The following is a 26,443-nucleotide window of genomic DNA, read 5'->3' as shown; positions in this document are numbered from 1 at the left end:
AGGTAAATTAGTATATTATGTATAATTTACATTGATTGATTTGTTTTAGATAGGGAAATCATATGGTTGTTATCATAATCGCACAAAAAGGTTCAGTGGAAATATCTTATTTTTCATGATAAATACATGTTTTCAGCTGTCACAAAGGCAGGTTTAAACAGTCAGGCATCATGTTGAATTATTAATATTAGGAAAACCTTAAAAATCACTTAAAATAATATTCTATACAAGTTAATGTATAAGAAATGTGTTATAAATGAATTGTATTATATTTCATTCTCAACTAAAATGTGTGATGGAAACGGCATTTGTCTATGGCTGTCTGAGAAAAATGACAAAAATATATACATTCCTGAATACTACGATCGTAGCCATTATCAAGACTATTATAATGCTGGTAAAATGGTGTTTCAATAAGTTTTAATTTCTGAAAGCTTACAGAGCCAAAGTGCCCGAAGTTGCAGAATCACCCATTTACAATGTGCAGGTAGATATGCATAGGTGTGTGGTGACTAGGCATCAGGATATATGATAAACAGAGTAGCAGCACCCTTGCACTCTTCTCAAATAATACACAATTTCTTGCAGAAAACTGTTGAAATTAAAAAATATTTTGGTATCCACATATGTATGTCTTCGGTGTGTAGTTGAACGAAACAAAAATAAACTGAATAATTTACTAAATCTTAGCTTTTTCCACAAAGAAATCCTAAAATGGCCCAAACAATATTATTGGCACCTTCTAGAAGTACTTAGAAATAAACAGATTCAAGCTGACCTTCAGACACAAGGTACGACAGTTTCCAATCACACAATGTGCCGCCAACTCAATGAAAGTGGGTTATATGGATGGAGACCCAGGAGGACCCCACTGCTGAGAGAAAGACATAAGAGAGAATGACTACAATTTGCCAAAACACACCTGAACATGCCAAAATCCTTCTGTGAGAATGTCCTGTGGACAAATGAGACCAATTCGAGGTTTTTGGTAAAGCACACCATCTCTATGTTTACAGAAAACAAAATTAAGCCTTCAAACAAAATAAAATCTTCCCTGCATCAAACATAGAGGAGGTACAGTGATGTTTTGGGGTTGCTTTGCTGACTCTGGTACTGGGTGCCTTTAACGTGTGCATGGCATCATGAAATCAGAAGAATACCAAGGCATTTTGGAGTGCAATGTCAGAACCGAGTGTCACAAAGCTGGGTCTCTGTCGAAGGTCATGGGTCTTCCAGCAGGACAATGACCCCAAACACACTTCAAAAAGCACCCAGGAATGGTTCAAGACAAAACGCTGGACTGTTCTGAAGTGGCCAGCAATGAGTCCCATTGAAAACAACAGTTGGGAGAAGGCACCTTTCAAATCTGGGAGAACTGGAGCAGTTTGCAAAAGAGGAGTGGGCCAAACTGCCAGTACAGAGGTGCAGGAAGCTCATCAATAGCTATAGGAAGCGCTTGATTGCAGTTATTTTGACCAAAGGCTGTGCAACCAAATATTAAGTCTAGGGTGTCAATAATTTTGTCAATGCTATTTCTATTTATTTTCTGACTTAAATGGATATTTTACGTTCTGAATGAAGAACAAAGGTTCTGTAATAACAGTGAAATAAAGAATTGTGGAGAACAAATATTTTGTTCAATTCCAACTTATTTTTAGGGAAAATTGTGAATTACAAGAAAAAAATGCAAGGGTGCCAATATTTTTGGCAACGACTGTATATAATGATTATGTGTGTGTGTGTATGTGTGTTTGAGTTGGAGTTGGAGTGTCAGTGTACGTGAGTGTGTAGAGTCTTGTGAATGTGCATAAAGTGCCAAAATACAAATAAAATACAAGGGTCACTCAGATAGTCCATGTAGACATTTTTTGTTGTTGCTATTTAGCAGTCTTATGGCTTGGGGACAGAAGCTGTTCAGGAGCCTGTTGCTGTCAGACTTGATGCATCGGTATCGCTTGCCGTGCGGAAGCAGAGAACACACTATGGAGTCTTTAATAATTTTCCGGGCCTTCCTTTCACACCGCCTGATATAGAGGTCCTAGATGGCATGGAGCTCAGCCCCCGTGATGCACTGGGCTGTCCTCACCACCCTCTGTAGCACCATGCGATTGAGGGTGGTGCTGTTGCCAAACAGTGATGCAGCCAGTCAAGATGCTCTCAATGGTGCAGCCGTATAACTTTTTGAGAATTTGATGGCCCATGCCAAACCTTTTCAATTGAGGAACGTAAAGCTCTTGACCCGCTCTACTGCATCTATGGCTTTTGATTGGGGAAGCAGCGAACCTTCACTGTGGGGACAACATCGCTGATGCATTTCCTAATGAAGTGACGGAGGTGATTAGCTCGTCGATGTTACCGGCAGAGCGTCGGAACATATTCTAATCAGCACTAACAAAGCAGTCCTGTAGCATAATCTCTGATTCTGATGACCATTTCTCAACGGACCGAGTCACGTGTGCTTGCTGTTTGAGCTTCTGCAAACAGGAAGCAGGAGTAAGGAGTCATGATCTGATTTCCCGAATGGGGGAGGGCCTTGTATGCTTGCTTGTGGGTAGAGTAACAGTGTTCTAGGACTTTATCGCCACTAGTGGCGAAGGAGACGTATTGATGGAAGTTGGGCATCACGTGTCTGACGGTGAAACTAAAAAAGACAACAAGAAAAGCGGCCTCTGGGTGCAAGTTTTCCTGGTTGTTTATATCCTTGTACAGTTTGTTAAGTGCCAGCTTGTTATTTTTCTTTTCCTGAGGTGGAATGTATACAGTGGTCACGGTAACAACTGAAAACTCCCTCAGGAGATAGAAAGTTCAGCATTTGACCTTCAGGTATTCCAAGACGGGTGAACAATGGGTCGAGACTTCCACTGTGCGCGCGTCAACACACCATTTGTTGTTGATGAAGAGGCAAACTCCTCCCCCGCTATATTTCCCTGACTCCACTGTCCTGTCAAATCAAAGTTTATTTGTCACGTGCGCCGAATACAACAGGTGTAGACTTTACAGTGAAATGCTTACTTACAGGCTCTAACCAATAGTGCGAGAGAAAAAAATTATGTGTGTGTAGGTAAGTAAAGAAATAAAACAACAGTAAAAAGACATTTGAAAATAAGAGTAGCAAGGCTATATACAGACACCGGTTGGTCGGGCCAATTGAGGTAGTATGTACATGTGGGTATGGTTAAAGTGACTATGCATATATGATGAACAGAGAGTAGCAGCAGCGTAAAAGAGGGGTTGGGGGGAGCACACAATGCAAATAGTCCGGGTAACCATTTGGTTACCTGTTCAGGAGTCTTATGGCTTAGGGGTAAAAACTGTTGTTATCTTGTCCGAAAGCCATGATTCAAAAAAGCTGAGAATATTGCAGTTATGACAGTCCCGTTGGTAGCAAATCCACGATCATCCATCTTATCATCAAGTGGCCAATAGAATGGAAGGAAGAGGTGGCCAGTTTTCCCTTCGCCTTAATCTCGCCAGGACTTCTCCTTCCTTGCCTCTATAACACAGACGTTTCCTCTTGGATACCCTGAAAATTGTGTCGGAATTACAGAAAGAGCCAAGGGCAGATGAGTCGAAGTCGAAGCCGAAATGAGGTAAGTAATCTGATGTTAAAAAGTTATTGTCTTTATAAGAAACGATAACGGATACATTTCGTGAAAATAAAGTAAATATAAACGCCAAAAGAATCACAAAATAGCAAAGTTGGGATGGAGCTCGCAAAACAGTGACATACAGTAGAACTAATGGACAAATTCAGAAAGGTCCCTCACTCCAGGTAGGTCCTGTTTACTTCCGTTTAAGAAATGTTTTGCACCAGAACCGGCGGAATGAATACACCCCTGATCACCAGCACACACAGTTCACTTTCAGAGCAGTCACATACCGCATCATCACTTTGCTCATTTTATAATTCCTTCTTGATCCCGTGACGCATTTGGTATCAGTTGCTGGGACTTCTTGTATCTTTCCAATGATCCTGCCGACCAAGGACGGGTCTGAGGAGCTATTTGGCGTCGCAGCTAGCCGAACATTAAGCTAGCGACGCGGATAGCCATTGTGGCTGAGACCACAGATTGTCCCGTGTTTGTGGCTGTCTAGATCCCTGCTGTTTGTTATTTTACATTTTCCCCGTGACCTGCCCTGTCTGGAACTGTAAGGAGTAAACAGCCTAACATACATTGCTAGCTACTATGACAAAGACCAAAGCCAGCGTGAGTACCATTGAGGACAGTGACAGTGGTGTCTCTCTATCACACGTGAAGGATCTTTTAAACGAGCAAAAAGTGACCTATAAGCAGTTGTTACAACAACAAGAAAATTGTTTCAAGTGTTTTGTCCAAAAACTTGTGGATTCTACTAATAAAAGAATGGACGACCTGACCAGAGAGGTCCATGACCTGAAGAACAGTTTGCAGTTCTCCCAGGGTCAGCTCGACAAGTTGAAACTAGAGAACGGCAAGATGACACAATCTGTAAGTCAATGAGAGAGGACATCAGTTCTGTGTGTGAATCCATTATAACAATGACAGATAAATTAGACTATCTCGAGGGACAATCAAGGCGAAACAACATGGTTGTGGACGGAATTGCAGAATCTCCATAAGAGACCTGGATGGAGTCTGAGGACAAAGTGAGGGAAATGATCTCAGAAATTGAAGATGGACCACAGGAAGATTGAGGTGGAGCGCGCCGATAGGATTGGAAAACCCACCACCGGCCCAGGTGATAGGCCCAGGCTGATAGTGGTCAAGTTTTTGAGGTTCAAAGACAAGGTAGCTGTTCTGGAAAGAGCCAAGAACTTGAGAGGAACAAATATCTTCCTCAACGAGGAGTATCCTGAAGTTAACTGATCCAAGCCATGAAAGCTGCTTGATCGCGTGGGGACATTGTGTACATCCGCTCTGACAGACTTATTGTCCACCCTCCCTCCCAGAAGCCTGGAAGGGATGAGAGAGCCAAGCCTATGGGTTCGTAGCCTCAACCCCGCAGCAAACACACCAATTGATTAACGGACTGCTGAAAGTATATTATTTTCTCTTGCTTTGTTTGCTCTTTTCAATATTATGTCTATCTCTGATAAGCTACCCAGAAAAGGGCTGAAAATAGCCCATATTAATATATGTAGCCTTAGAAATAAGGTTAATGAAATCAATAACTTGCTAACATCAGATAACATTCATATATTAGCCATTTCTTAGACTCACTTAGATAATTCATTTGATGATACATCAGTAGTAATACAAGGATATAACATTTATAGAAGAGACAGAAATGCTTATGGGGGAGGTGTTGCTGTATATATTCAGAGCCATATCCCTGTAATGCTTAGAGAAGATCTTATGTCAAGTGTTATTGAAGTGTTGTGGTTACAGGTTCACTTGGCACATCTAAAGCCTTTTCTTTTGGGGTGTTGCTATAGGCCACCAAGTGGGAGAGGGAAAAATTATTGTTAACGATCAAACCTCCTGGCATTGACAACTTAAATGGAAAGCTACTGAGGATGGTGGCTGACTCCATAGCCACTCCTAAATGTCATATTTTTAATCTGAGCCTAGAGGAAAGTCTTTGTCCTCAGGCCTGGAGGGAAGCCAAAGTAATTCCGCTACCAAAGAGTGGTAAAGCGGCTTTTACTGGTTCTAACAGCAGACCTATAAGCACGCTCTTAGCAAACTGTTGGGAAAAAATGTGTCTGACCAAATACAATACTATTTCTCTGTCAACAAATTAACAACAGACTTTCAGCATGCTTATAGTGAAGGGCACTCAACATGTACTGCACTGACACAAATGACTGATGATTGGTTGAAAGAAATTGATAATAAGAAGATTGTGGGAGCTGTACTGATAGATTTCAGTGCAGCCTTTGATATTATTGACCATAACCTGTTTGTCACGACTTCCGCGAAGTCGGCTCCTCTCCTTGTTCGGGCGGCGATCTGCGATTGCCGCTCCATTTCTCATATGTCCATTTGTTTTGTCTTGTTCCATACATACCTGGTTTTCATTCCGAAATCACACTACATGTATTTAGTCCTCTGTTCCCCTCCATGTCTTTGTGTGGAATTGTTTATTGTTATGTGGATATGGTCAGGCGCTATACTTTTATTATATTCCGTGTTTTTGGCACGTGTATGTTTTTATTTGCTATCGTTTTTGGACCGGAATTAAAGTGCGCCTGTTTACTTCACTCTGACCTCCTGCACCTGACTTCGCCTCCGTACACACCCCTAACACTGTTGTTGAAAAAACTTCAGTGCTATGGCTTTTCAACCGCTGTCATATTGTGGATTCAGAGCTATCTATCTAATAGAACTCAAAGGGTTTCTTTAATGGAAGCTTCTCTAATGTCAAACATGTAAAGTTTGGTGTACCGCAGGGCAGCTCTCTAGGCCCTCTAATCTTTCTATTTTTACCAATGACCGGCCACTGGCATTAAACAAAGCATGAGTGTCCATATATGTTGATGATTCAACCATATACGCATCAGCAACCACAGCTAATGAAGTCACTGAAACCCTTAACAAAGAGTTGAAGTCTGTTTTGGAATGGGTGGCCAGTAATAAACTGTTCCTGAACATCTCTAAAACTAAAAGCATTGTATTTGGTACAAATCATTCCTTAAGTGCTAGACTTCAGCTGAATCTGGTAATGAATGGTGTGGCTGTTGAACAAGTTGAGGAGACTAAATTACTTGGCGTTACCGTAGATTGTAAACTGTCATGGTCAAAACATATGATTCAATGGTTGCAAAGATGGAGAAGTCTAGCTGTAATAAAGAGATGCTCTGCTTTTTTAACACCACACTCCAAAAAGCAAGTTCTGCAGGCTCTAGTTTTGTCTAATCTTGATTATTGTCCAGTCGTGTGGTCCAGTGCGGCAAGGAAAGACCTAGTTAAGCGGCAGCTGGCACAGAACAGAGCGGCACGTTTTGCTCTTAATTGTAATCAGAGGGCTAATATAAATACTATGCATACCAGTCTCTCTTGGCTAAGAGTTGAGGACAGACGGACTGCATCACTTCTTTTTATAAGAAACACTAACGTGTTAAAAATCCCAAATTGTTTGCATAGTCAACTTTCACACAGCTCTGACACACACACTTCTCCCACCAGACATGCCACCAGGGGTCTTTTCATAGTCCCCAAATCCAGAACAAATTCAAGAAAACGTACAGTATTATATAGAGCCCTTATTGCATGTAACTTCCTTCCATCTCATATTGCTCAAATAAACAGCAAACTTGGTTTAAAAAAACAGAAAAAGCAACACCTCGCAGCACAACGCCTCTCCCCTATTAGACCTAAAAAGTTTGTGTGTATACAGTGACATGTAGGCTACGTGTGCCTTTTTAATAATGTATGTACAGTTGAAGTCGAAAGTTTACATACACCTTAGCCAAATACATTTAAAATCAGTTTTCACAATTCCTGACATTGAATCCTAGTAAAAATTCACTGTCGTAGGATCACCACTTTATTTTAAGAATGTGAAATGTCAGAATAATAGTAGAGCCAATGATTTATTTCAGATTTATATCAGCTCAGGATGCCATCTATTTCGTGAAGTGCACCAGTCCCTCCTGCAGCAAAGCACCCCCACAACATGATGCTGCCACCCCCGTGCTTCACGGTTGGGATGGTGTTCTTCGCCTTGCAAGCGTCCCCCTTTTCCTCCAAACATAACAATGGTCATTATGGCCAAACAGTTCTATTTTTGTTTCATCAGACCAGGGGACATTTCTCCAAAAAGTACGATCTTTGTCCCCATGTGCAGTTGCAAACCGTTGTCTGGCTTTTTTATGGCGGTTTTGGAGCAGTGGCTTCTTCCTTGCTGAGTGGCCTTTCAGGTTATATCGATATAGGACTCGTTTTACTGTGGATATAGATACTTTTGTACCTGTTTCCTCCAGCATCTTCACAAGGTCCTTTGCTGTTGTTCTGGGATTGATTTGCACTTTTCGCACCAAAATACATTCATCTCTAGGAGACAGAACGTGTCTCCTTCCTGAGCGGTATGACGGCTGCGTGGTCCCATGGTGTTTATACTTGCGTACTATTGTTTGTACAGATGAACGTGGTACCTTCAGGCATTTGCAAATTGCTCCCAAGGATGAACCAGACTTGTGGAGGTCTACATTTTTTTTCTGAGGTCTTGCCTGATTTCTTTTGATTTTCCCATGATGTCAAGAAAAGAGGCACTGAGTTTGAAGGTAGGCCTTGAAATACATCCACAGGTACACCTCCAATTGACTCAAATGATGTCAATTAGCCTTTCAGAAGCTTCTAAAGCCATGACATAATTTTCTGCGAATTTTCCAAGCTGTTTAACCTCCCTAGTCAACAGCCAGTGGAATCGCGTGGCGCAAAATACAAATACCTCATAAATGCTATAACTTCAATTTCTCAAACATAGGACTATTTTACACAATTTTAAAGACAAGACTCTCGTTAATCTAACCACACTGTCCGATTTCAAAAAGGCTTTACAGCGAAAGCAAAACATTAGATTATGTCAGGAGAGTACCCTGCCAAAAATAATCACACAGCCATTTTCAAAGCATGCATATATGTCACAAAAACCAAAACCACAGCTAAATGCAGCACTAACCTTTGATGATCTTCATCAGATGACACTCCTAGGACATTATGTTTTACAATACATGCATGTTTTGTTCAATCAAGTTCATATTTATATCAAAAACCAGCTTTTTACATTAGCATGTGATGTTCAGAACTAGCATACCCACCGCAAACTTCCGGTGAATTGACTTAATTACTCACGATTAACGTTCACAAAATACACAACAATTATTTAACCTCTATGGGCTAGGTGGGATGCTAGCGTCCCCCCCGTGGTGCACTCCATCAACAGCAGGTGCATTTCAAGAGCGGCAAATTTGAATCCAAATAAATGTCAAAATTCAAATTTTTCAAACATACAACTATTTTACACCCTTTGAAAGATAAACATCTCCTTAATCTAACCACGTTTTACGATTTCAAAAAGGTTTTACGGCGAAAGCATAAATTTAGAGTATGTTAGGACAGTACATTTACAAGAGTTGTGTGTAATGTTTTGTCAATTCAAAGACAGGGTCACCAAAACCATAAAACCAGCTAAAATGATGCACTAACCTTTTACAATCTCCATCAGATGACACTCCTAGGACATTATGTTAGACAATGCATGCATTTTTAGTTCTATCAAGTTCATATTTATATCCAAAAACAGCGTTTTACTATGGCATTGATGTTGAGGAAATCGTTTCCCTCCAATAACCGGCAGTCAAGTCAGCACCACAAATTAAATAATTAAAATTAGAAAACATTGGTAAAATATTATATTGTCATTTAAAGAATTATAGATTTACATCTCTTGAACGCAATCAACTTGCCATATTTAAAAATAACCTTACTGGGAAATCACACTTTGCAATAATCTGAGCACTGCGCCCAGAAAAATACGCGTTGCGATACAGACTAGACGTCATGTTGGGGAGATCTAAAATCGAAAATACTATGTAAATAATCCATTACCTTTGATTCTCTTCATCAGATGTCACTTCCAGGTATCACAGGTCCATAACGAATGTAGTTTTGTTCAAAAAAGCTCATCATTTATGTCCAAAAATCTCCGTCTTGTTAGCACATGATCTAAGCCAGCCGGACTTCTCGTCATGAACGAGGGGAAAAAATATATTTACGTTCGTTCAAACATGTCAAACGTTGTATAGCATAAATCATTAGGGCCTTTTTTAACCAGAACATGAATAATATTCAAGGTGGACGAATGCATACTCTTTTATAACGTATTGGAACGAGGGTACCCAACATGAACTCGCGCGCCAGGTGTCTAATGGGCCATCATCATTCCATGGCTCTTGTTCGGTCAGATCTCCCTCCAGAAGACTCAAAACACTTTGTAAAGGCTGGTGACATCTAGTGGAAGCAATAGGAAGTGCCAAAATATTCCTCAGCCCCTGTGTTTTTCAATGGGATAGGTTTAAAGGTAATACAACACATCAGGTATCCACTTCCTGTCAGAAAATGTGTCAGGGTTTTGCCTGCCAAATGAGTTCTGTTATACTCACAGACACCATTCAAACAGTTTTAGAAACTTTAGAGTGTTTTCTATCCATATATAATAAGTATATGCATATTCTAGTTACTGGGTAGGATTAGTAACCAGATTAAATCGGGTACATTTTTTTTATCCAGCCGTGCAAATACTGCCCCCTAGCCCTAACAGGTTAAAGAATTATAGATCCAGAACTCCTTTATGCAATCGCGGTGTCAGATTTTAAAATAGCTTTTCGGCGAAAGCACATTTTGCAATATTCTGAGTAGATAGCCCGGCCATCACGGCTAGCTAATTTGACACCCACCAAGTTTGGCCCTCACCAAACTCAGATTTACTATTAGAAAAATTGGATTACCTTTGCTGTTCTTCGTCAGAATGCACTCCCAGGACTTCTACTTCAACAACAAATGTTGTTTTGGTTTGAAATAATCCATAGTTATATTGAAATAGCTCCGTTTTGTTCGTGCGTTGAGGTCAGTATCTGAAGGGTGCATTTCGTGACAAAACATTTCAAAATATTCCATTACCGTACTTTGAAGCATGTCAAACACTGTTTAAAATCAATTTTTATGCGATTTTTCTCGTAAAATAGCGATAATATTCCAACCGGGCGACGTTGTATTTGTTCAAAGAGAGAAAGAAAAAAATGTGGTCCTCTCGTGCACGCGCGCTCCAGTGTCAGTGTTCCCTGCCTGACCACTCACAAACACTCCTGCTGTTTTTCGCCCAGAGACTGCAGAGCTCTCATTCCACTTTCTGGCGCCTTCTTAGAGCCAATGGAAGCCTTAGAAAATGTCACGTTACAGCAGAGATGCTGTATTTTTTATAGAGATGCCCTAGGAGGACAACAAATTGTCAGACAGGGCACTTCCTGCATGGAATCTTCTCAGGTTTTGGCCTGCCATATGAGTTCTGTTATACTCACAGACACCATTCAAACAGTTTTAGAAACTTTAGAGTGTTTTCTATCCAAATATACTAATTATATGCATGTTCTCGTTTCTGGGTAAGAGTAGTAACCAGTTTAAATCGGGTACGTTTTTTATCTGGCCGTGAAAATACTGCCCCCTAGCCCCAACAGGTTAATGACTGTAAACTTCCGACTTCAACTGTAGTTCTGTCCTTGAGCTGTTCTTGTCTAATGATGTTCTGTATTATGTCATTCTGTATTATGTTTAATGTTTTCTGTGGACCCCAGGAAGAGTAGCTGCTGCTTTTGCAACACCTAATGGGGATCCTAATAAAATACCAAAAATACCAGAATATTAACGATATAGTCAACTAACTAAAACTAACATGTTAGTAAACAATCCAATCGATGCATACAATCACACAGTACAGTGTCCAGCAAGCAGTTTAGCAGTTACACCGGCGAGCCCCGGTGGCAATAAATTAATACAACTGAAAGCATTCCTCTCTGTTTGAGTCAGGTTGCTGAGTAGGCTTAGTGAAGTGAAGGGTAAACTAAGAAGAAAAAAATACAACAACATATAGCTAGCTCTCTCGCTCTCTGCTACTTCTCCATTTTTGAATAAATGAATTTGTTCAAAACTGTTTAACTATTGTCTTTCTCTCTCATTGTGTCAACTAAAGCTTGTGCTTTCAGTACTAGATTCATTCTCTGATCCTTTGATTGGATGGACAAGATGTTCATTCATTCAGCAAGAGCTCTGATAGGATGGAGGATGTCCTCCGGAAGTTGTCATAATTACGTGGGGGCTATGGAAGGGGTGAGAACCACGAGCCTCCTAGGTTTAGTATGGAAGCCAATGTACCCAGAGGAGAATGGAAAATAGCTGTCCTACGGCTACACCATGGTGCTACCCTAGAGTGCTGTTGAAGCTACTGTAGACCATTATTGCAAAACAGTGTGTTTTAATCAGTTATTTGGTGATATATTTACAATAGTTTTATCTAAAAAGGATAACTGAGGAGCTCCATTGGTTCCAATGTCCCATAGTCACAAAGTGTCTCAGAGTAGGAGTGCTGATCTAGGACCAGTTTTTCCTATTGCATAATGAATAAGATTACATGGACAAGTCAGCACTCACACTATATGAATACAGGCCAATAAATGTATTCCCTGACAGAAATGTAGGAAAATACAGCGCTAAGCTCACCATGGCTACATTAACTAGGCAGCAACAACAGCATAAAAAATGATGTTTAAATGTCAATGTTATGGAGACAATTCTGGACACAATGTGCTAGCTAGCATTTCAACCACTCAAAGAATGGCCCTTGTATGCAGCCACTAAAACTATGATTCACTTTTCACAGAATAATTTAGGCCTAGTTGTGACAAACATGCTTAATCAGCAAAACTGTTCTGTCCGTAAACAACTGCTGTTGCTGTTTATTGGGGAAGGTTTTCCATAGTGAAGTGAAAATGTATCATGCAGACAGAGTCTTAAGAGGGGAGAGAAATCTGAAAAATTGCAGGAATCTCTGCTATGTCTGTTCAAGTGAAATCCTCACACATACAGAATCTCTCTCACGCTACAGGAATCTATTCATTTGAGTAATTTAGTTTGAATCACTGTTTATTGCGAATGTTTAGAAATATGGCGAAATCATCACGCAAACAGAATCCTCTCACTCTACAGGGGAATGTTTGACTTGAATAATACATTTTTAGGCCTAATCACTAAAATATTGTGAATGTTCAGAGCTTTGGCCGAGACACAATTGGACAGCAGAACACTAGAATGACAACAGCCCTGAGTGACAGCCATGTGTTTTCCTCTTTTGTCTGCCCCACCATCACCAAATTAGGCATACCCTCCGATGTCCCAAACACACAGAAGCTCTGTCGAGACAGCCTGTACCAGCCACCCTCACAGCTGAGAGAACAACGTGGAGGCCTACATCTTACCACCACCACCACTAGGGTTGCAAAAGGAGGGTATATTACTGGAAACTTTCTAAGTTTACCAGTAAACAACCAGAATTTCCGTATCTTTCAAGGATTTATGTAATATATCACAAGACATCTAGTGGCCCTTTTGAGTAATTCAGATTATCACAGGTGTCTGTAATAATCTAGCCCTCTGTGACTTTATTACATGTAAAATACATTAAATAATTAAATAAGATGGAAACATTTTTTAAATAGAATGACAAAGCTGTAAAACATTATCCTAAATATAAACCATCAATTTAGTGAATATCATAGGTGTTTAATATGAGGTTTTCAGCATGAAATATCCTTAATATATATTTTTTTACAAACTGGTCTTTATTTTACTATCAATATTAATTTGTTGTCAATGTTTTGGCATCAAACTGGTGGCAGTTATGGAAAAAGTCAATAGTTGGAAGAGATGCATAGTTAATAAAAATAATGGCATACTATATATTAATATATTTTTTTAAGTTATTCAAGTATAAATGACCAAAGTTACAGGAATCTTCAGTAATTTTGGTAATTAACAGAATCTATGGCAATCTATCGTAATTCTGTTAATTACCAAAATTACTGAAGATTCCTGTAACTTTGGTAAATTACAATTAGCTTTGCAACCCTAACCACCCTCCCTGTAATGGTCACGCACACGTGCACACGTACACACATACGTACACACACGCACACACATGCGCACTCATTAGTGTTCGGCAGAATTGTTATATTTGTTTAATCTTTCATTTCCCGAGAGATAAATTACATGGGACAAGCTGCCTTTTGGAGCTCAAAGTCCTGATTAAACATTGCTCTTATTAAAGAAGAGTGTGCTTAAGAAAATAAAAATGTTGAGAAGCAGAAGTAATAAAGTGGTACATTCTTGTCCCAGTTTACTTTTTGCGTAAGCCTCTAAATTAAATGTGGTTTACATCAATTGGATTTTGGTCTGAAGAGTAAAACCACCGCCTGCTGTGGGAGCTCTTTGAAGGAAAGGTTGGTGGCCATGTTGCTCAGTCTCTGGCTGGATGCTATGCCAGATCTGATGAGTTGACAGGAACATCAATGAAGTGCATTCCAATCGCTTGGGAATCTGTAAATGTGCAAGGCGTTATCATCAACTGAGCCATAGTATAAATAGATGGTCCATGCAATTGAACATATCAGTGGGAGTAAGACATGTTTAGTCCTCCAAAGGTGAGGTAATCACCTCTTTCCACAACTCCACATGAGCAAGACATGGCTTAGCCTATCAAACAGGATAACGTCATAATTATATAACACATTTACATCGAATTACAATGGCATGATAACATACTATGTAGCAGGGTTGGGGTCAACTCCATTTTAATTCAGAAAGTAAACCAAATTCCAATTCCAAAATGTCCTAATTGAAAAACATTGAAGTAAATTGGAATTTCAGTGTACTTCCTGAATTGACTGGAATTGAAATTGAATTGCCCCCAACCCTGCTATGTAGTACAGTAAAATATAACAAATATAAGATTGTTACACTGTATAGGTAGGCCTAGTGAAGTAAGATTGCCCCACAACTGCTGACAAAGACGGGCTAGGTTCACCAACTGTAGCCTACATTATTGAATGAAAAAGCTCAATTTGCTGTGGATACTGTCTCCGCTTTTCAGACTAGTGGTTAGCACAGCCAGGGCAGTGTGCTTGGGCCCACTCTGTACTGACTCTTACTTTCCTCTGACTAGCTGGCCGATGTGTTGGAGTGTGGCCGAGCTCCTAGGGCGCCTGCCAACTGGTGGCGGGCAAGGGAGTCAGTGGTGAGGAGTAGCTGAGGCAGTTTAGCCTAGCCGCCCCAGAGATTACAAGGCAAGGACATGCTAGTGTGATTAACACTGGCCAAAACAGACAGCTCTGTCTGGCAGCTGGCTGTCTCCTCCAGCTCAGCAGATAGAGTTATAGCTAGAGCTGGGAGCCGCAAGAGGGATGAGTCTAGCCCACACAGCCTGAGCCTTCAGTCAGTTTCCCTGGGCTCTGGGCTCTGATCACTACACTGAGAGAGAGGGAACTGGTGGGATGTGAGAGTAGTACTCCCCAGACAGAACAGTGGGAAGGTAAAACTTTACTCTAGAAAGTAAGCAGTCTCTGTGCTGGGAAGTGAGACAGAGGAATAGAGCTTGAGGGTCCTGCTGTGAGGAACGAAACGCTGAAGGGATGTAGGTATGTAGCTGTAGCGCTCCCCAAAGACAGAGTGCTAAATCTCAGAGGGAAGACAGTACACTGAAACATTAGACTCTCTTCATGTGGTTCCAGTCTGCCAGAGGGACGATGTAGGGCCCGCAGTTCAGCTTCGCTCCATCTCCAACTCATAAAACACCTTACACCTTCAATGCATCAGAGTTAGGACTTTCAAATATATGGGCCACTACGTATCTTTAGTCGCAGTTGAAAGCCCCTTGCCAATAATTAATGACAGACGAAAGGCATGTAGGCCTATTTTACAGGTTGTCACACAGATAGGAATACTCTAACTCTGAAAATGTCTCAAGGACACATTTATTTGGCAGTAGAAGCTAAAGTGAAATGTCAATGTCATGTTTCAATGTGATATTACAAAGTGAAATATCTCCCATGCTGGCCATACCAATTTCCTCAGTGCTTCTTCAAGAGTTCTCCATTAAAAACCCATATTGTGCCCTTATGGTTGCTGCTGTGCACCCTGCCGACTGCACCTCCTAGCTGTTAAGAGGTTAACAGGAGGAACCCTCCATAAAACCAGCGTATCCTCAAAGAGAATACCAATTAATCCAGACAAGTTTAATTTTACAACTACATAATCCACTGAGCTCCCGGTGCCTTGAGCCTCAAATCCATAAACATCAGTGAGGCCTACTGGCAATGTGACCTTTTTAAACAAAGTGTTCACATCAAAGTCCAGAGGCCAAAGCTAACCAGTATCCCACTTCCGGAATGCCGGACCATAAAAAAAAGTGTACTTAAAAGGGATTAAAAAGGCTAGTTCCGTACAGCAGATTTGGATGAGGTGGAGTAGTGGTAGGAGTAAAAGAGGGAGAATGAGTGAATTAGCAAATGGTGTGTTTGTGGACCCTGGCAATGCGGGGCTCCTAGAGGCAGCCTAATGACTGCGCTCCGTCTGGCACGGGGGCCAAGTTTCCCTGACTCCTTTTAAGTTGCCTCCAGGCCGCAGCTACGGTGTTATGAGGAACATATGCCCAGCTATCATGTAATTATACAATTATCAAGATTTTTCCTCCCACTAATTTCCATGACATGTCTCTCTGTGGACTTTGATATGCTTTTGTAAAGCATTTATTACTGTCATTCTCTTTACAGGGAAGGGGGGTGACTTGAATTTTTGCTGGTCTCTCTGTCATGTTTACATGAGAGCAAATTCTTCACAAATGCTCTACTGGTTAATGCTGTCTCAATGGTGGCTGTTGTGACCCATCCACAACAAATACAAATAGATTTGATGAGTCAAATGAGGAAGGAATTAAGTAAACTGTATCAAACTGGGGAGGGTGGGGGTTGCTCGAAACAAATCCAAACACAGCAGTAAGCAATATCAAATATCCAGTCACATCCAATTCCGATATATACGCTCATCTTTGCGCATAAGTCAGATTTGAATGTGCCATGAGGAGACAATCACATTTTCGCAAATTGAAAGGGAATTTTGACTCTACTGTATCGGAACAGACGGTAGATTTAAGCATTATTTCTCTGTCCAATACCATTTGGAAGCATAATACAATCTTTATTCACACCAGAACAGATGGTTCATTTAATATTTTATGTGCAATATGTTACAATCGAGGCACGGAGAGCACTTGATATTCTGTACCCGTTGTGATTAGTATGACCGTTTCCAGGACTACTGTGTTACTAACCTTATTCCAGGCCCCTCCTAGATGAGCGCTGACTTTACAAACAAATTGATCTTTTCAGGGGAAATAAAGAAGTATCAAATACCTGGTTTCCCGTTTGTTACGCAACTGTAACATTTATTTACAGAGTCATAATTGAATATTTAAAACCAAAGCCTTTTTGTTGCTACCACTCTTTCATTCCAATGAATGGCCAATTCTTGATTTACAGATTGAAACAATTGGAATTGGCCTCTGATAGTCACTTCAAATGATGCTGATATATATACTGTAAATGACCATTTGTTTTTTCTATATCTACCTACTGCCGGAGGTCCTGCTGGCTTTAGTGAGTGACCCCATCTATAAGGACAACAGAGCAACCGAATGACCACAACTAATGACCGCCGCCAAGTAATCAAAGGCTGAGGCAGCTCATCTGTCCTGCCCTGAATAGAGGAGAGGAGTGGCTGACTCTGTCCCAGCATGGGAAAGGGAGAGAGACCTGCTTTTGCTTGATGGATAGCGTCTAACTGGGGAAAGAGCTGGGAAAAATGGTGATGAAGCTTATTCCCGTCATTTACATCCAACAGCTCAGCTACTGCAAGCAGTCCTGTGTGTGTTCGCCTCTTGATGTGACTAGGGTTGCACATTTTGGGGAATAATCAGAGGTAGAAACTTTCCGTTGGAATTAACGGGAATATATTGGAAATAATGGGAATATATGGGAATTAATGGAAATATATGCAAATTAATATTAATATCATTTAAATGTAGATGTTTTTTTCTTTGGATATATTTACTATATCATATGGAGACTGAAATATCAACATTTTACCTTATCATAAGTAGACATAATTGCAAATTATTAAATCCTTCAAATATAAATTTAAAAAACAATTAAGTTACGAATTGAACTTTAATTAAATGAGTTGACTCTTCACATGGGATGATTTCACTGAACAACAAAAGAAAGGGAATATTGAATGATCCCCAATGATCCATTGCATCTCCCAAAAACATTTTCAACATACATCTGTAAAATGACAGTCTAGAAACTAAAGCTTTGGTTGTCTTCCTCTCAGGCTTCCATGTCTTCTCCGTGGACCTCCTCAATGTCCACCTCTTGAACAGACTCTGAGGCCTCATCTTCACTGTCACTTTCCAACCTTGTTGAGGTTGGCTCACTGTCAGGCTCAAAAAGCCTCAAATTTTCCTGGATGGCCAGCAAATTTTCAACCTTGTATTGGTCAGCCTGTTGCGTGCTTTGGTGTGTGTGTTCCCAAACAAGGACCAGTTGCGCTCTGAGGCGGCTGATGTTGGTGGAATTTGGAGGATGATGGAGGCAACAGGGGAAAGAGCCTCAGATCCACAAAGTCCCTTCCACCAGGTGGCTGATGAGATATGTTGGCACGACTGCCAAATTGCATATTCACCCCAAAGCCCTTGCCAGACTGCCAATAACCTTGCCCTCATCCAGGCCAAGGTGGCGAGACACAGTAGTGATGACACCATAGGCCTTGTTGATCTCTGCACCAGACAGGATGCTCTTGCCAGCATACTTGGAGTCCAACATTTACGCTGCGGCGTATAAGGGCTTCAGGCAGAAGTCTTCACGCTTTTTGATGTATTTCAGAACTGCAGTTTCCTCAACTTGGAGCAACAGTGAAGTGGGCAGGGCAGTTCGGATTTCTTCTCTTACATCTGCAAGCAGAGTCTGAACATCAGACAGGATGGCATAGTCTCTCTCAATCCGTACAATCGCCTCTGCTATAGGTTTCAGTAGTTTCAGGCTGCTTACCACTCTCTCCCAAAATACATCATCCAGGAGGACCCTATTGATGGGGCTGTCCATATTGGCAGACTGTAAAATGGCCATTTCTTAGAGCGACTCCTTCCCCTCCAGGAGACTGTCAAACATGATGACAACACCTGTATGCAGAGCGAAGAACATTCAGAAATCTCTTCCAATACACACTGCCTGTGAGCATCAGATGTGAACCAGTTGCATACACAGCTTGAGCAACACATTCATCAGCATTTCTCTTACTACGTTCCTCTATTGAGTCAAAAGAGCTTCTGATTCCAGGAGGACTGTGAGCTGTTGCTATTGATAAGGTGTCTGATTCATAATTTTCACCTCTAATAGAAGTAGAGGGACATTTGTCAGAGGTTGCTTGTTGTGAGCGCTGAGGGAACTTTATGCTTCTACATTTTTGTTGCATTCTTCACATATGATTTGGCACAGTATTTGCAAATGTACACAGCTTTTCCCTCTATATTAGCTGCAGTGAAATGTCTCCACATATCAGATAGTGCCCGTGACATTTTTCTGTAAAGATTAGGAAAAAATGAGTAATAAATAAAAATTCCATGTAGAGATAAATAGTTAAGCAGTTAGATTAAACAACTCCTTTGTAAGATAAATGTTTTAAAAATAAACATGTATGGAAACAGGTGAATTAACACTCCTCAGTTAGCAGGTTTAAGCAAAGCTAAAACCCACATAGTAGCAAAAACGAACTAGCAGAAATTGTTAACAAGTTAGTAATTATTTAAATACACTTTGCTGTAGGCTACTATTTACCGATTAACAGAAAATCATTTATGTCACATAAAATATATTCACCCCACCCAGTATTGTAATCAAAACTTACCAGAAAAGCATGTGGTCCTTGGCTCAGACAGTGTAGTAGTATGGGCTCAATAGCATCTCATTAGTGTGCAAGATCTGGGAATCAGCTGTACATGTGATGGAAGAGTGCACTGTGCATGCAGAGGGTTGCAATTCCATTGAATTGGGGATAGTTTAACCAAAAATGCCACAAGACCTAGAATTGTCTTATGTGTATCCCACAAAAAAAGATTCACTGTTATAAGCTAACTTTTTTGATGAGTTTAAGCAGAATTCCCCAAATTCCCAGGCTTAACTTCCCATGGAAAATTTCGGAAACCTACCGGAAAGTTTCCAACCCTTTCCAACCCTAGTGGTGACTGACTGGGCTGACACACAATGAAAGTCTGGTAATCAAAGATTGATTCATAACATGTTAGACAGGTTTCAACACCTCTACTGAAAACATTACATCGGCCTTCAACATCGCTATTCAAGATAGTAAACGTAGCATGGACAGCATCATAGTAACCCTTGCGGGAGACTACTGTACTGCTCTGTGATTCATTGCCTCTACAGCAGGGATCATCAACTAGATTCAAGCGCGGGACTATTTTTTCTTGAGCAGATAGTCAGGGGGCCGCAACATAATTACAAATATTTTGTAGACTGCAAAACAGATATAACATTTGACTAAAACATAATCATTTCAAACCTTGCTTACATTTGTATACTATCACATATCTGTCTATTATGCGTGGGAATACTTTGGGACCGATCTCCAAAATGAAAACCAATTGAAGCTGATTTGCTGGTGTTTATATAGTATTTTATGTCCAACAACAAAATGTCATAAAAAATAATAATAATTATATTATATTCTTTGCTCAGAAAACATGGGTAGCCAAATAAAAATCACACGCGGGCCACCCTGCCGTACAGTATAAGATCCCAAGTCAACGGATATGTGTTCAGAGTAAGGGCCTGCAGTTACATTCCTCATACAGTCCTGAACTGTGGCTCCTACTGTCATATGGGGGTGTCCCAAATTCCCTATATCGTGCATTATTTTAGACCAGGGCCCCTACATATGGAATAGGGTACCATTCGGGACGCATTCTGAGAGAGGGTGTGGGAGAGATGTGAGAGGTGTAACCTGACACTGAAGGAAGATAGCCAGTGTCTATTTGTATTCACAGTTTGTCGACTGTTATATTAACAGAGGCAAGCCGCAGCCTGTTCTCAAGGAGATCCCGTAAAAAGAAGAGCAAATTGACTCAACTGTATGAAACAGCCCCTGGACAAGGCAAGCATGAGCAGAATATACTTAACTACTGTACTGCTATATAGTACCTATTATGCTACTTAGCTACAACTGTTCCTTCCTATAGTAGGAGAGTCAAGACCAGAGAACATAGCCTCGTATTATGTTTATAAAAAGATAGATCCTGGTCTATGTTTGCTAGAGGTGAGTCAGAAATGAAATAGCACTGCTGAGTGACTCACACCAAAAAATGAATTCCCCGTTATAATGGAAAATGGTTAATAATCCAAAAGGTTACATGGGCGAGCCAGAACAACACCTGCATCCTGATAGGGATGTCAAACTGACAATAACAGTGGTGTCAAATAGTATACCAGTTCAAAATCCTCCAGCATTGTTCTCACTGAAATGATAAGGCCTAACTGTTCATTACCCTAGCTCCCTTTCTAGTCCAACCTTTTTCATGTTGAAACAGAGACTGTGGTATTGGTTACTTACAGCCAATAAAGATTGTTTATAAATACTGAAAACATGGAGCCATGGTGCTTATAAGTGTGTGTGTGTGTGTGTGTGTGTGTGTGTGTGTGTGTGTGTGTGTGTGTGTGTGTGTGTGTGTGTGTGTGTGTGTGTACGCACTACGGCTATACCCTGAGCATCAAGCAAATGACTCAAAGACAAATGGTCAATGACAGTGACAGTGTCAGTGACACCAGTTTATGACCATATAGTGTATGTTCGAACTGCTTGCTCACTACAAATGTTGGCTCAGATGATGAAATGTTTATGAACAGCGATGAAATGAGCCATATTTTTTGTGCATTCTTCTCAACTCTATGTGCATATTTCTATCTCTTAACTTGAGGCGTAAAATTACTATGTAGGCCTATTATGACAAACCCTTTGATATTGCCATTGAACTACCAATAATATCCTTTGTCATTCTGAATAAAAAGTAGGTCTAAACAATTCATAGATGGCCATAAAACCATACAAATAATGGAGACAGGTTGAGACAGGTCTATGTGTGAAATAAACTATCCTGAGGGAAACATGTTGCTGCACAATGGTCAAAGTGACAATGACATGATTGCAGCAGTTTAGTCATAACTCAACATACCTGGTTCCTTCTTGCTCCCCTTCCCTCCGTCTCTGTTCTTCTTCAGCACTGCCTTGAACATGGTCTGATTCTTGGAATCCTCTCACTCTTCCCCTGCAAAAACACAACATTTTGACACTCAGAGAGAGCAGAACAGGCAGAGAGTGTGTGAGCGAGTCTACAGAAACTTTACACGCTGATGATAACGCATCCTGCATTTCATACACTCTTCTCCTGACACTCCTCTGAGATTTTTCCCACAGCACTCCCAATCCGGCAGGTCATCTCTAGAGGGCCGACCACAGAAAGAATGATCTAATAATTAAACGGAACGGGCAAGGTCTGCTATCTTGTTATGCAGGAAAATAGTTTGTCAGATTCTCCACATTCCACATCTAAATTGATGCTGCTGAACTTGGGCCTTCTCGCTCACTTTTCACGAAATTCGAACATCTGGATATATTCACTGACTCTTTAGAATCGGAGTCAAGCGGCACGTACAGTGCATTTGGAAAGTATTCAGACCCCTTCACTTTTTCCACATTTTGATACATTACAGCCTTATTCAAAAAATAATACAAATTAAAAAAAATATCATCAATCTACACACAATACCCCATAATGACAAAGCAAAAACAGGTTTTAACATTTAAAAAAAAAAATAAAAAAAAATAGAAACAGAAATATTACATTTACATAAGTATTCAGACCCTTTACTCAGAACTTTTTGAAGCACCTTTGGCAGCAAATACAGCCTCGATTCTTCTTGGGTATGACACTACAAGCTTGGCACACCTGTATTTGGAGAGTTTCTCCCATTCTTCTTTGGAGATCCTCTCAAGCTCTGTCAGGTTGGATGGGGAGCGTCACAGCACAGCTATTTTCAGGTCTTTCCAGAGATGTTTGGTCAGGTTCAAGTCCGGGCTCGGGCTGGGCCACTCAAGAACATTCAGAGACTTGTCCTGAAGCCACTCCTGCGTTGTCTTGGCTGTATGCTTGGGGTTATTTTTCTGTTGGAAGTTGAACCTTTGCCCCAGTCTGAGGTCTTGAGCGCTCTGGAGCAGGTTTCATCAAGGATCTCTCTGTACTTTGCTCCATTCTCCATCTTTTCCTCGATCCTGACTAGTCTCCCATTCCCTGCCTCTGAAAAACATCCCCACAGCATGATGCTGCCACCACCAAGCTTCACAGTAGGGATGGTGCCAGGTTTTCCTCCAGACTTAACGCTTAGCATTCAGGCCAAAAAGTTCAATCTTGGTTTCATCAGACCAGAGAATCTTGTTTCTAATGGTCTGAGAGTCCTTTAGGTGCCTTTTGGCAAACTCCAAGCGGGCTGTCATGTTCCTTTTACTGAGGTGGCTTCCGTCTGGCAACTCTACCATAAAGGTCTAATTGGTGGAGTTCTGCAGAGATGGTTGTCCTTCTGGAAGGTTTCCCATCTTCACAGAGGATCTCTGGTGCTCTGTCAGAGTGACCATTGGGTTCTTGATTACCTCCCTGACCAAGGCCCTTCTTCCACTGCTCAGTTTGGCTGGGTGGCCAGCTCTAGGAAGGGTCTTGGTGGTACCAAACTTCTTCCATTCAAGAATGATGGAGCCCACTGAGTTCTTGGGGACCTTCAATGCTGCAGAAATGTTTTGGTACCCTTATCCAGATCTGTGCCTTGACACAATCCTGTCTTGGAGCTCTACAGACAATTCCTTCAACCTCAGGGCTTGGTTTTTGCTCTGACATGCACTGTCAATTGTTGGACCTTATATAGACAGGTGTCTTTCCAAATCTTGTCCAATCAATTGAATTTACCCAGGTGAACTCCAATCAAGTTGTAGAAACATCTCAAGGATGATTCATGGAAACAGGACGCACCGGAGCTCAATTTCGAGTCTCATAGCAAAGGGTCTGAATACTTATGTAAATAAGGTATTTCTGTTTATATTTTTAATACATTTACAAACATTTCTAAAAACCTGTTTTCACTTTCTCTATATGGGATATTATGTGTAGATTGATGAGAAAAGGGAAGGGGTCTGAATACTTTCCGAATACAGTGCATGCTGGTAACTTGAAGTAATGTAGCTAGGTAAAAATACCTTGGTGAATTGCATTTTGTTGTGATTTATGTTCTGCAATTCAAACATCTATTACTTTAAAAAACAGGAGTGTTACTGTTCTGGTTGGCCATTTTCTCACATTCACAGTACAATGCAGCCCCAAATTAGAGCCCAAACTATTAACAACCCTGATTTTGTCAACACCTCATATATTGTTTTTCTTCACTTCACTTCCTAATAGCTGAATACATGGTGCTGAATTTGGCACCCTACTTATAGAACCAGCACATTATTCACCATGGAGATGGAGAGCGGAGGCCCTGCCAAATATGGCCGTCTTTTTGCACACAGGACATAGGCTGCAAGAAGCCAGAATGTGGGCCATCAGTAAGCTAGCCTGGGGCCAGGGGCTCCACTTAGATCTCCACTGGCTCCTGGAGATGTGGAGGAAAAAATGATTGTTTTTCATTAGCAGGGAAGCCTTCCGAGACACATCGATCCAAGCCCTCAGCTGAGACGATGTGCACTAGCCCTCTTTTGACAGACTAATGGGGATGAATGATGAAAGATGGGGGGGCAAGACAGTTACCTTGCTGGATCTGTACCACACAGCTTCTTCAAAACAGGCATAACAAGCCTTTTCACTCAATATTTTTCTAAGGCACAATGGGACTGCATTATCCATCTGAAATCATATTGGGTGGGAATATACTGGGACTAGCCTAAATCTGTCTAGACAAACAAACTGTACAACGTCAGAACACTAAAACAAAAGACAGAGGATCAGTGAGGCCAAGAAAAGCACACACAACAACCTTCAAATTACACATTTATGAGTAGCCTATTCATTGAATTAAAATGAAGCTCCATCACCTTCAGTTTGACTACACCCAGAGAGTAGCCTATTAAAACACGTAACAGTCTAACCCTGTCAAAGACGGAGCAGGGGTTCTACTAAGCTATATGGAATTGTATTAAGAAGGTCATACCAAGGATCATTTTGCTATTTCATTCAGAATTTTAAGACCCCTTCAAATACAATATAAAAAAAATGTGGGGACTTTTGGGCTCCCGACAGTGCTTGAGGCGTCACTACAGACACCCTGGTTTGATTCCAGGCTGTATCGCAACTGGCCGTGATTGGGAGTCCCATAGGGCGACGCACAATTGGCCCAGCGTCGTCCGGGTTTGGCCGTTGTAGGCCGTCAAGAATTTGTTCTAAACTGACTTGCCTAGTTAAATAAAGGTTAAATAAAAAAATGTATTACTGCTATTAGCCTATAGAAATGCATTCAATAACAAATTCACTACATGGAACAGATAGTTTACCCCAAAAATCTAAAGGATGTTTGCTCTGAGAGATATAAGAAAGATCAGGAAACAATTGTTTATTTTTTTGTTACATGTATTTAACCCCTTATTTTGGGAATTAAACAGCCTCAATATTTACTTCCATAAATGTTTTCACCTTCAGACGAGTCTTTTGAGGCATGTGGGCATCCTGGAGCAAAACAACTAGGGCTGTCCCTGACAAAAAAAAATCTTTGTCAACCAAGAGTCATCTGTTCTTTCGACCAATCGATTGGTTGAAATTTTAAAGAGCATATTTTTCCATATACACTAACGGTCAAAAGTTTTAGAACACCTACTCATTAAAGAGTTTTTCTTCATTTTTACATTGTAGAAAAATAGTGAAGACATCAAAACTGTGAAATAACACCTATGGAATCACATAGTAGCCAAGCGTTAAACAAATCAAAATATATTTTATATTTGAGATTCTTCAAAGTAGCCACCCTTTGCCCTGATGACAGCTTTGCACACTCTTGGCATTCTTTCAACCAGCTTCATGAGGTAGTCACCTGGAATGCATTTCAATTAACAGGTGTGCCTTCTTAAGATTTAATTTGTGGAATTTCTTTCCTTCTTAATGCGTTTGAACCAGTCAGTTGTGTTGTGACAAGGTAGGGGTGGTATACAGAAGATAGCCCTATTTGGTAAATACCAAGTCCATATTATGGCAAGAACAGCTAAGCAAAGAGAAACGACAGTCCATCATTACTTTAAGACATGAAGGTCAGTCAATACAGAACATTTCAGGAACTTTGAAAGTTTCTTCAAGTGCAGTCGCAAATACCATCAAGCGCTATGATGAAACTGGCTTTTATGAGGACGCCACAGGAATGAAAGACCCAGAGTTACCTCTGCTGCAGAGGATAAGTTGATTAGGCTTCAAGTAACAGACACATCAACATCAACTATTCAGAGGAGACAGTGTGAATCAGGCCTTCATGGTCGAATTGCTGCAAAGAAAACACTACTAAAGGACACCAATAAGAAGAAGAGACTTGCTTGGGCCAAGAAACACGAACAATGGACATTAGTCCAGTGGAAATTTGTCCTTTGGTCTGGAGTACAAATTGGAGATTATTTGTTCCAACCGCTGTGTCTTTGTGAGACGCGGTGTGGGTGAACGGATGATCTCCGCATGTGTATTTCCCACCGTAAAGCATGGAGGAGGAGGTGTTATGGTGTGGGGGTGCTTTGCTGGTGACACTGTCTGTGATTTATTTAGAATTCAAGGC

General features: G+C 40.8%; 1 protein-coding gene across 6 annotated transcripts in view; it reads right to left on the bottom strand.

The window, feature by feature from the left end:
• LOC106586176 (protein TANC1) overlaps positions 1–26,443 on the bottom strand; it is a 285,715-nt gene that overhangs the window by 218,891 nt on the left and 40,381 nt on the right. For all 6 annotated transcript variants that reach the window (XM_082968891.1, XM_014173128.3, XM_014173131.3 and 3 more), the window contains one exon: positions 21,829–21,921. In XM_082968891.1, the coding sequence (XP_082825017.1) occupies positions 21,829–21,889 (61 nt within the window). In that variant the 5' untranslated portion in view covers positions 21,890–21,921. The remainder of the gene's footprint in view (positions 1–21,828; positions 21,922–26,443) is intronic.

The sequence above is a fragment of the Salmo salar genome, chromosome 25 (assembly GCF_965601325.2).
Source record: "Salmo salar chromosome 25, fSalSal1, whole genome shotgun sequence".
Classification (NCBI taxonomy): domain Eukaryota; kingdom Metazoa; phylum Chordata; class Actinopteri; order Salmoniformes; family Salmonidae; genus Salmo; species Salmo salar.
The sequence above is the reverse complement of the archived record's forward strand: the minus strand, read 5'-3'. Positions and strand labels throughout refer to the sequence as shown.